Consider the following 12,802-nt stretch of genomic DNA (forward strand, 5'->3'; position numbering starts at 1 on the left):
AAACACGTCCAAGAAGATCTTCTTCTCTTTTAAGTAGACGTAAGGAGAACAGAGGACTGGGTTTGCCTGATGTTAATTTGTATCATAAAGCTATGGCTTTGGTACAAATTCTCAACTGGCATCATATTTTGCAGATAAACTATGGGTGCCCTTGGAAAAGATCTTAGCTGGCCGTAACTTTGCTGGAACGCCATGGATACCTGCATCAGGGAGGGGCCTCTCTACTTGGGTTTCACCCTTGACTCTTACGACTTTGAAACTATGGGATTGAAGCAATAAAGATGGCAAATTGGCTCCGACCACTTCACCTTTGGCTCCACTGGGGGGATTTCCATGGTTTCCCCCAGGGGAGGAACCGGCCGTTGGAACCCGGAAGGCGACTCAAGGTGTAGGAGATTAGCCCCTACAGGACGTATTACCCACTTGACTGATCTAAGACAGAATTATAGACAGTTTCCTATGGATTTCTGGCGCCATAGACAGATTCAAGACTTCCTGCCCAAATTGGGACCCATATTACGCCCAAGTGACTCATTAACCGAGTTTGAAAACGTGCGTACGGGGATCGAATGGTGGGCACCTACTTTCCCGCACATACAGACTCCTCTTAGACTTACGTTCTCAAAACACCCCTTATTTTGTCAGGGAATGGGAGAATGAACTCGGAATTACCTTTACATCGACACAAATCCAGCGGATATACAAACTAACACATGCTTCATCTATTAATACGAGAACACAGGAATCTTGCTACAAATTCCTTCCCAGATGGTATCGTACTCCCATCTCGTTTTGGCCAGGATGTTTCCAGGTGCTGGAGAGGCTGCTCCCAGGAGGGCACTTACCTTCACATATGGTGGATGTGCCCTAAGATTAAAAGGTTTTGGGAAGAGATTTCTACCTGGATACATGGATTAACTTTAAGTACTCTGGAGTCTACACCCCTTAGGTTTCTTTTTCACAATACAATCTCATCTGTGCACAATACGATCTCATCTGTGAAGTCGTATAAAAGGAGTATCATACCCCATTTATTTAATGCAGCTAAAAGGTCTTATCCCTCGGTACTGGAGACAGGTCAAATGCCCCACACTGGGGGAATGGAAGAGGGAGGCGGATAGGATTCTAGAGGCAGAGCGCTGGGTACATAGGTCAGGATAGGGAAATGCAATTCATGAACGCCTGGTTCCGGTGAATGTCCCACTCGTTGGAAATGGATAAAATTTATCGACACCATAGCACAGTGACCCTGAGATAAGGGATAATGGAGACCAGGGAGCGATAATAAAATAGGCTGAATTAAATCTGCTAGTAGAGAACAGGAGGCGCAATAAGAAGACCTAAATAAACATTGTAATGAAAGAAATTTTCTTTTAAAAATGTAAATATTTTTTTTTGTTTTTTGGTGAAGGAATAGTGCTAATTGATATTTGGGATTTGGGTATGAAACATGATAAATAGGGTGGAGGAAGAATCCTGGTGGCTCCTTCCCTTAAATAATAATTTATTATTAACAGCAATAAATATAACTCGCATATAATATATATATATATATATATATATATATATATATATATATATATATATATATATATATATATATATATATATATATATATATATATATATATATATATATATATATATATATATATATATTTTTTTTTTTTTTTTTTTTCCTTTGCGTGTTCACAGAATGGGAATAGCTAATTTTGTGTTTAGATAGGAGGTAGCTTTTTCTGGCTCTTCCTCTTACATTAATTGATATGGTTTTCAAAGGAGTGTGTAATTGATACAGAACTCTGGGGTCTTCTTTTTTTTTTTTTTTTTTTAAGGTATGGAGGAATATTTAATGTTTGTTTATTTTGGGAATGTTACATTTATAGGTTTGTTTGTCCCGGTTCACATTTGTGCAATGCGGGAATGCTGCGAATATACAGCGTGTTATCGCATCCGCACACCTGGCAGTTCACACTGCCATATGCAATACGCAGGGGGTGTCAATTAAAAATGGATTTTTGTAAGATCTTACCGTAAAATCCTTTTCTCTTAAGCTCATTGACAGACGTAGTCCTCCTTGATTAATATCAACTCGGGTTATACTGCCCTCTACAGGAATAGGACTAGACAGGAAAGAAAACGTTCTGGCCACACCCTTGGGGCAGTCCCAGAGGGTATATCCTCTCAGTTCCTGCTACAGCAAATCCGTTATGTCACAAAGCAGTGTTTAGAGAATTTAACCCAACCCAACTCAGAAAACAGAGGGGCGGGTACTACGTCTGTCAATGAGCTTAAGAGAAAAGGATTTTACGGTAAGATCTTACAAAAATCCATTTTTCTCTGTCGCTCATTGACAGACTTAGTCCTCCTTGATTAATATCAACTTGGGACGTCCCAAAGCAGTGCCACAAATGAGGGGTGGGAAAATGGAAATCAAAATCCAATCTAGAAGGCCCAACCGGTGCCAACTAGAAGTTTTAAAGGCTCATCAATCAAAAGATGAGACAACTGAAATTCCAATGGAAAAAACCCTCGAGGTAGACCACCGGTCTCCTCAAATTGCGGCCTGCAAAACCTTGCGGCCAAAAGAGGCATCTGACGATGCCATCACATCAACTTTATAAAATTTTGTAAAGGTATGCACCGACGACCAGGTAGCCGCCTTGCAAACCTGGACCACTGACGCCTGATGTTGGTAGGCCCAGGAAGTACTGAGCGCTTGAGTGGAGTGCGCCTTAACAGGCAACGGAGGATTCCGACCCTTAATAGAATAAGCCTGTACCACCGTCTGTCTGATCCATCTGGAGATAGTCGCGGCAGATACAGGCAACCCCTTTCTGGGGCCATCCATGATCACAAAAAGTGAATCCGTTTCACGGAATGATTCCGTAGTCTTCAGGTATACCCTGATTGCCCGAACTACATCCAAGGAATGCAACGCACATTCCCGAGGATGATTGGGCTTCGGACACAAGGAAGGTAGCACAATATCTTCATTCAGATGAAAATCTGAAACCACCTTAGGAAGAAAGGATGGCTTTGGATGAAGAACTACCTTATCCCTATGAACCACTAGATATGGGGAATGGCATGATAATGCAGCCAGTTCTGACACCCTGCATGCAGAAGTGATAGCCACCAAGAAGGCCACCTTCTGGGATAATGTAAGCAAGGGAATCTCCCTGATATTTTCAAAGGGAGGTTTCTGCAGAACCGACAAAACCAAATTAAGATCCCAGGGCGGTAAGGGCGCACGCACTGGCGGAGCCAAGTGCCGCACCCCCTGGATGAAATTCCGCACCAAGGAATGAGTAGCCAGAGGCTTCTGGAAGAAGATTGCCAACGCTGAAACCTGACCCTTGATAGTGCTCAAGGATAGTTTCTGCTCAACCCCCTTTTGCAGAAAAAGCCAAGATTCGGGTCACCGAATAGGTACGTGGAGGAAAAACTCCAACGATTCACACCACGCAATATAAGCCTTCCATGTGCGATAATAGACTTTGCTGGAAGTCGCTTTCCTTGCTTTAATTAGAGTAGGAATAACTGAAGCTGACATCCTTTGTCCTTCAGTACCTGGGTCTCAATGGCCAGGCCGTTAAAGCCAGCGACTGTAAAGCACGATGGAAGATCGGTCCTTGAGACCGCAGATCCTCCCTGAGAGGAAGTCTCCAAGGAGCGTCCGCGACTAGCCTGCCTAAGTCGGCGTACCCGGCTTGATGAGGCCAGCCCGGAATTTCCAGGATAACTGGAGTTCCCTCCACCTCTATCCTGCGGAGAAATCTCAGCAGCAACTTGAGAGGGGGGGGGGGGGGGGGGGAGACATAATAGCTGATACTGCCCCTACGGGGCGCTCAGCGCGTCTGCTGCGTCCGCTAGAGGATCGCGGGCGCGAGCCCTGTTGAGCCGAGCTGCCAACAGATCCATATCCGGGGTGCCCCAATGAAGGGACAGCTGGTGAAATACCTCTGGATGAAGAGACTATTCCTCTTGATCCAGAATCTGACGGCTGAGATAATCTGCCTGTCCACCCCCGGGATGAATATCGCGGAGAGAGCTGGAACAACTGTTCCGCCCAATAAAGAATGTTGGCCACTTCTATGGCCGCCAGGGCACTCTTGGTGCCCCTTGGTGATTGACATAAGTCATGACTGTGGCATAGTCCGATTGGATCCGAACCGGGCTGCCCTGGAGCTGCTCGGTCCAGTAATTCAGACAAAATCTGATCGCTCTCAGTTCCAAAACACATTTATCGGTAACCTGGAATTTATCAGAAGAAATGACTTCCCCTGGCTGAGCATCGGAGACCGAAGCCACCAGACCAGAGCCTCCCTGGTCTGCTCGCTCAATCGGATCCGATTGTCCAGGGAATCGGGATTCCGATTCCATATGAGAAGAATCTCCTCTTTTGAGAATTCGGGTAGGAGACTGGGCAAACGGTACTGCCTCTAAGGAGGCGACCATCAATCCCAGCCAGTTGACGGACAGCAACATCCGAATCATTGACTGAATCTTCCGGAGTTTCTCCGCATGGAGAAACACTCTTGCCAAGGATGTATCCAAAATTAGGCCCAGATAGTTCAGTCTCCTGGTGGGAACCAGGGATGATCTTTGGGAAAAGCAACAAAAGCGCTGATGTCCTGCGAAGATGGGGATAAGAAGATAGGCACCCTAAATGTCTATGGACGCCAGGAAATCCCCCTGATGCAGGGAGGCCACCACTGTATGGATGGACTCCATCTTTTCCAAGACCAGAATTGGACGCACCTAGCCCTTTTTCCTGGGCATTGTGAACAAGTTCGACTAGAACTCCTCCAAGGAATGGGAACTACCACTGCTTGTTGCATCAAGCTGTCCACCCGCAAAGCTTTTTAAGCGACCCGGGGATGTCGAATATTGGAAGGGAAGAATCGCACCGGTGGAAGTGATCGAAACTCGATCTTGTATCCCGACCATATGACCTTGCGAACCCCTTTATCCGGGATTCTGGAAAGCCCTTGATCCGGAAACCGGTGAAGACGTCCCCCCACCCTAGAGATGGGTGGGGCCCATTCTGTCAATCCAACAGGATAACAGTGGCTTTATTTAGCCTGGAAATCGATGAGTCCACTATTGGTGGTGCCGTCCATCTTAGTAATGAGGGATTCCTCAAAATGATAGCGCCTAGCAATGCGTTTGGAAATAGCAGGGGCTCGTTTACGGACGACCCCATTTGGGCAAGGGAAACCCTTCACCATTTTGGTAGGCTTGCTAGTACCAAAAAAGGAATATGAGTCTCCGCTACCTCTGCCGGTGTAATCTCAAGATTTAAGGTTTCCCGGACAGACACAACTAGTGCCTCCACCAACGCTTCTTGTGCTATGGCGGAAGCAGAAGCGTCCTCCTCACTGTCTGAGGAGACCGTACCTGAGACAGCAACCCCAGAAAAGGGGCTGCAATGACCAGCTCAGAATCCGTATCTGAAGTATCAGATGACATAGGGGTAGGCGGGGGTCGCTCTTCTTGACCCCCGTCCCTGACAGGCTACCTCCACCCGGGATACCAAAGACTCCAAAACTGCTGATAATGCATCATCACAAGTGGGGTACTGGAGGGTCCTGCGGCCACCCCGAGGGGATCAGGTGGGGATACATGTGTGGCAGGGTTCATGAAACAAGACACTTGCCAGCAAACAAAAAAATTAATTGCAAGAAAAAAACTTTTTTTTTTTTTTTTTTTTTACTTAGTCCCCCAACGCAATAGCGCCCCTCAGTCTACCTGCTTGGACCCCTCAGAAAGAGAGAGAGAGAGACCCCAAGGCTCACCTGATGCACAGAAGTTTCTTATCAACTTGCTTCCAGCACTGTCTGTCACAGACAGGAAGTCTTTGGCTTGCTTTCCCTGGGCCAAGGAGGCGACTCCGCCCCTTTACACGCCTTCCGGCGCCTCCCAATTACTCCACGAGGTGTTTGGTCACCTCAAACATGGCCGCCCCCATGCTGGAGACACGAGGCTACGCCAATATGGTGGCCTCGTGTGATCTGCAGGAAAATGGCGGCGGCCTGTGTAGGATAGCGGCTTGCAAACTAGCAGCGGCATGCGGGAGGTGTGCATTCGGCCTGTGCGGCCTGCGGGAGTGTGCGCTCGGCCTGTGTGGCCTGCGGGAGGCTGTGCGACCTGTGGAAGTGACCGGCTCTCTGGAGGGATGGCGACCTGCGGATGCAGTAACTCAGGCATAGGCATCGGCCTGTATACACACTGACAGGTAGGATGCCACTGACTTCAGTCACCCTTACACTCATATAGTGACTTTAGATAGTCAGCTCCCAAACCAAGCCTCCTGGTTTCTTATTCACAAAATCACACTCAAATTGGGGGATCTGTGACCTGTTATAGGATAGAGGGGGGACCCAGAAACTGAGTGTCCGACCATCCCAGAGAGGGGCCTGCGTCCACCAACAAACCCGACAGGGGGAGAGGGGGAACATTCTACTCACCATACCGGAACCAGGCGGGCGCTAACTCCTGACAGAACCCCTCTCCACCGGGGTGGGGGGGCTGTCGACCAATACGGACGCCGTGACCCAGTTTGCAACTGGTCATTGGCGTCCAGGCGAGATGTTTAACTCGCAGGGTCAGTCCCCGTCCAATGGGACTATGTCGCGGCCGACCCAGCGCGGAGCTATGGCCTGCACGCGCTCGTAGGCTGAACTGGGGTGACCACTGGATCTCAACATCCAGCCCGTCGCCCAGTTCAGCGTACTTGCTTGAAGATCTCACAGGAACACTGGAGGAAAAAAAGCGGTCTAAAAAGTATTTCTAAAAAAATCCTGCCAGGACCGAAGATCCTAGCAAGGAATCTAGGTCCTTACTCCTAACTAGACAGAAAAAAACTGATTTGCTGTAGCAGGAAGTGAGAGGATATACCCTCTGGGACTGCCCCTAGGGTGTGGCCAGAACGTTTTCTTTCCTGTCTAGTCCTACTCCTGTAGAGGGCAGTATAACCCGAGTTGATATTAACCGCTTCCATACAGAGCAGTTAGACACCCTTCCTGCCCAGACCAATTTTCAGCTTTCAGCACTCTCACACTTTGAATGACAATTGCTCAGTCATGCTACACTATAACCAAACAAAATTTTTATCATTTTTTTCACACAAATAGAGCTTTCTTTTGGTGGTATTTGATCACAACTGGGGTTTTTTTTTTTCGTGATATATGCAAAAAAAGAGCAAAAATTTTGAAAAAAAAACACCTTTTTTTAGTTTCAATTATGAAATTTTGCAAAAAATAAATTTTTCTTCATACATTTGGGCCAAAATGTATACTGCTACATGTCTCTGGTAAAATTAACCCAAATTAGTGTATATTATTTAGTCTGTGTGAAAGTTATTGAGTCTAGAAGCTATGGTACCAATTACTGAAAATTGATCACACCAGATGTACTGACTGCCTATCTCCTTTCTTAAGGCCCTGAAATGTCAGGACAGTACAAATACCGACCAAATGACCCCTTTTTGTAAAGTAGACAGTCCAAGGTATTTAGTAAGAGGCATGGTGAGTTTTTTGAAGTTGTAATTTTTTCCCACAATTCTTGGGAAAATTAAGAAAACATTTTTTTTTTCTTTTTTTTCCCACAAAGTTGTCAATTTATAAGCTATTTCTAACACATCATGTACACAGCAAAAATTACACCCAAAAATACATTCTGCTACTCCTTCCGAGTATGGCGATACCACATGTGTGAGACTTTTACACAGCCTGGCCACAAAAAGAGACTCCACGTCCAAGAAGCACATTCAGGCGTTCTAGGAGCATAAATACACATAAAACTTTCTTACTACCTATCACACTTTTCAAGGCCCTAGAGCACCAATACAATGGAAAAGTCCACAAAATGACCCCATTTTGGAAAGCAAACACTCCAACGTATATTCTATGAGGCATTATGGGTCGTTTGAACATATTTTTTTCCACAGGTTTTTGGAAAATGTGGGAAAAAAATGAAAACTTTTTTTTTTTTTTTTACACAAAGTTGTCAATTTATAGGATATTCCTAACACATAGCATGTACACAGCAAAAATGACACCCCAAAATACATTCTGCCACTCCTCCTGAGTATGGCAATACCACGTGTGTGAGACTTTTTCACAGCCTAGCCATATAGAGGGGCCTAACATCCAAGGAGCATCATCATGCATCCTAGCCACTTGCCTAGGCCTATTTTTGACATTTGGTGTTTACAAGCTAAAATCAGTTGTTTTGCTAGAAAACTGCTTAGAACCCCCAAACATAATATATTTTTTTTAGCAGAGACCCTAGAGAATAAAATGGAGATTATTGCAATATTTTTTATCACACCGTATTTGCGTAGCGGTCTTCCAAACGCAATTTTTTGGGAAAAAATTCACTTTTTTTAATTAAAAAATAAGAAACCAGTAAAGTTAGCCCAATTTTTTTCCATAATGTGAAAGATAATGTTACGCCGAGTAAATAGATACCCAACATGTCATGTTTCAAAATTGCGCACGCTCACGGAATGGTGACAAACTTTGGTACTTAAAAATCCCCATAGGCGACAATTTAAAAATTTCTACAGGTTGCCATCTTTGAGTTACAGAGGAGGTCTAGGGCTCAAATTATTCCCCTTGCTCTAACGATCGCGGCGATACCTCACATGTGTGGTTTGAACACCGTTTACATATGTGGGCGGGGTTTCTGTATGCATTCGCTTCTGCGCGCGAGCCAACGGGGACAGGGCACTTTAATTTTTTTTTTTTTTTAACTATTTATTTTATTTATTATTTTTACACCGTTTAAAAAAAAAAAAAAAAAATTGATCATTTTTATTTCTATTAAAAGAAATGTAAATATTCCACGTAATAGAAATAGGCACGACAGGACCTCTTTTTTGTGAGATCTGGGGTCAAAAAGTCCTCAGATCTCACAAGTACACTAAAAGATAGAAAAAAAAAAAAAAAAAAATTTATAATTATAATATAAAATGAAAAAAAAAAAAAAAAAAAAAAAAAAAAAAAAAAAAGGACCTTTAAACCGGTTGCTAGGCAACAACATTTTCCGTAGCTCCGGTCCTCCAAGACCATAGAGTCAAGTGAGGGCAAGCTTGCCCTCACTCGACATCCTGTCTGTGAGGATTCGGGACCGGATCGTTTTCCCCGCTGCCGGCGGGTCCGGTAAGCGGGAAAAAGGACCGAAACGCGTCGGGAGGGGGGGGGGGGCGCCTCTTCCGCCATCCCGGAAGGGTGATCCCACGGCGAATCCGCCGCTGGGACCACCCTTATCGGAAAGCCAACCGTCCACCGTTTAAAAAAATACCAGGGTTATGGCAGCTATCTGCTGCCATAACACCGGTATTTAGGTTTAAACGGACGACGTATATAAACCTTTTTGGACTTGGACATGGTGGCTGTATGAAGGGTGACAGGTACTCTGGTACTGATGAGCAGGTGGCAGGTACTCGGGTACTCCGATAGGCAGGTGACAGGTACTCGGGTACTCCGATGGGCAGGTGATAGGTACTGATGAGTAGTACTCACTGACTGATAGGTGATACTGTACTGATGGGTACTGATGATCAGTACTGATACGTGATAGGTACTGATGAGTACTGATGAGTAGTGATGGGTACTGATGAGCAGGCGGCAAGTACTTGGGTACTTCAGGCGTCAGGTACTCGGGTACTCTGATGGGTAGGTGACAGGTACTCTGATGACGGGTACTCCATTGACAGGTACTCAAAGTACCCGAGTACCTGTCATCAGAGTACCCGAGTACCCGTCATCAGAGTACCCGAGTACCCGTCATCAGAGTACCCGAGTACCCGTCATCAGAGTACCCGAGTACCTGTCATCAGAGTACCCGAGTACCTGTCATCAGAGTACCCGAGTACCTGTCATCAGAGTACCCGAGTACCCGTCATCAGAGTACCCGAGTACCTGTCATCAGAGTACCCGAGTACCTGTCATCAGAGTATCCGTCATCAGAGTACCTGAGTACCTGTCATCAGAGTACCCGAATACCTGTCACCAGCCCATCAGAGTACCCGAGTACCTGTCATCTGAGTACCTGATGACAGGTACTCGGGTACTTTGATGGGCTAGTGACAGGTGCTCTTTATTGGGGGGGGGGGGGGCAATCAGTGTGTTTAGGGTGCACTGTAGTTGGTAACTAGCTGTTACCACACTCTCTTCCTCACACAGGATCAGTGTGTGAGGAGGAGAACACGGTGACAGCTAGTTACCGTGTTCTCTGTTGACATTTGTGACCGGCTGTGATTGGACACAGCCGGTCACATGGTAAAGAGCCAATTTCATTGGCTCTTTACCTAGATCGGGGATCGACTCTGTCCGAGGGATCGCTGCTCTGCGCGCCCCCGGGGGCGCGCATTGCAGAGAGAACGAGCGGCTCGTGCTGGAGCCGCTCATGTGATCGGCTGTGATTGACACAGCCGATCACGTGGTAAACAGCCAATTTCTATTGGCTGTTTACCTTGATCAGTGATGGGCTATGTCCGAGGGACGAGCCTCATCCCTGATCGCGCCGCTGCGCGCCGCCGGGGGCGCGCAGTAGCAGCTAGAACGGGCCGACGTCATATGACGGCGGCCCGGATCTAGACAACCACTTTGCCGACGTCATTTTACATGACTCGGTATGGAAGTGGTTAATCAAGGAGGACTACGTCTGTCAATGAGCGACAGAGAAAAGTTAACGACATCCCCAGTTGAGATTGCATATCGCAGTGCGATCTGCAAGTTCGCACAGAATCGGATCGCACTAGTGTGAACCACCATGCGATCCGATTCTGCTGCGGATTAAAAAAGAGGGTCATGTGCGTGTTTAATGCGATTGCGGTGCGAATTCAGCCATACAAACTGTATGGCTGAAATTTGCACCGCAAATGAGATCGCATGTAATTTAGGAGCAGTGCGCTCCGAATTACATGCAAGCTCTGTGATCGCACTAATGTGAACCGGCACTAAATTTCTACTTTTTCTTTCCTTTCTACTTTTCATGATAATCTGGTCTGGTTTGGAAATGTTGTATTAACTTTTTTCTTTTGTGTATTTAAGTAAAAATTAATAAAAACATTTAAAAAAAAAAATTCTGACAATTCAGCACAGGAAGACATGTCAGTACTCACAATGATGTCCCATAGAACATGCAATTCTTGCCACTCACCCAGGTAGAAACTGGACTCTGTAGCTCCTCTTGCTGCTTCTACAATATCCTCCTCATCCTCCATAATATGGTCTTCTGATGTATAACTTGTGTCATCAAAAAGACTGATAGGAAAGACCTTCCCATCTCTAACCAACCAGGCTGAAGCAATCGGAGTGCAGAACTACAAAAGAATAAGACATTTTCTTTATTTGTCAGATGCAGCATAAAAGGCAGCACGTAAAAAATTAATGTATATTTGAAAGACTAGAGACAAATGTAGGCCAAGGTTACAACAGGGAATGTCAGAACAGAAAAACGCATACAAACCAGCTATAAAATATCCTGACACGTTAGGATATATAATACATTTTATTGTTTAAACAATGTAATAATGTCATTACCTTAACTTAAAAACCTTTAACAATTCATGTAATACAGTTGCCGTGTATAGTGTATGATTACACCTCTACAGGGGCAGTCATGCTGTTCCTCCCGTTTACCACTGCAATTGTGCTTAACACTTATCTCAGTGCATATCTATCATCCCATGACTGACATGAATACACAGCAGATTATCTTATATGGAACGTGAGCCAACCATAGACCATGCGATTTTCTTTCCTGCAACCCACTTTTGGTGGGAGTAGCTGTCCTGGCCAGGAGAAGACAGTGATTATTGCTAGCGGCAACAGCTGCTGGCAATAATCGCATAAAAAAATCCGACAGGCTGGTTTTACCCAAGTTGATCGATCAAATTGGGTACAGTCAGCCTGCCCATACACAGTTCGAATCTCAGCTGGTCCCTGCTGAATTGGCAGAGATTCAAATTGTCTATGGCCGTTCTTAGGCTGGCCAACCAGGATTAATTTTTTTTTTTTTTTCGTACAGCCAGTTAGTTGAACAAAAGAAAATTAATTGATACCCCCCATTCACACACTTGATGTGGATGGGGGAATCCCTCCCACAGAGCTACTGTATTCTGACAGCAGGGAGACTGCCATCAGAATATACTCATCAGCACCTTTGGCTATAGCCGGCAGGACTGAGCAAGCAAAAATTTTCCAACAGGCTGGTGGTACACAAGTTGATCAAGAGAGATAGACTTGTGTACAACTAGCCTACCCATAGATGGATTGAAATTCGGCCAATCCCTCCTGAACCAACCAGGTTTTGATCTAACTATGGCCGGCTTAGCTCTGAAAGGTTGGCTTCACATCCGTCCATTGTACAGTAGCACACAATCAGAAGCAGTGTGAATCACTCTGAATAGTACATCAATGCATGTTTTGTGAGGGAGCTTATTCAAAATGAATAGGCTTCATAAATACAACATACTTATACACACGCATGTGTTAACGCACAGGTGAGTGAAGGGGGCCTTAGTGATCTTTAGCAATCATGCTGACTGTACTGTCCAAAACTGAAAAAGAACAGCCAATTGTAATATGTAATAATTTATACATATGTTAGGATAATGAAATTATTGTAACACAATCCTTAGGCTTAAAACGATGGACAAACACTGTAACGTGACCCTCAACAGAGCCTGACCATTCTAATATTTGTTGCAATCTTTACAAAACAACATACTAAGCGCCGGTTCACAATACCGCGACCAGAAAGTCGCCCCATGAAGGAGCAACTT

General features: G+C 45.3%; 1 protein-coding gene across 3 annotated transcripts in view; it reads right to left on the reverse strand.

Moving 5' to 3' along the window:
- EIF2AK3 (eukaryotic translation initiation factor 2 alpha kinase 3) overlaps positions 1-12,802 on the reverse strand; it is a 104,690-nt gene that overhangs the window by 31,407 nt on the left and 60,481 nt on the right. For all 3 annotated transcript variants that reach the window (XM_082252891.1, XM_082252890.1, XM_082252889.1), the window contains exon 6: positions 11,176-11,338. In XM_082252891.1, coding sequence (XP_082109017.1) covers positions 11,176-11,338 — 163 coding nt within the window. The remainder of the gene's footprint in view (positions 1-11,175; positions 11,339-12,802) is intronic.

The sequence above is a fragment of the Pelophylax lessonae genome (genome assembly GCF_965119305.1).
Source record: "Pelophylax lessonae genome assembly, chromosome: 1".
In the NCBI taxonomy this organism is placed as follows: Eukaryota; Metazoa; Chordata; class Amphibia; order Anura; family Ranidae; genus Pelophylax; species Pelophylax lessonae.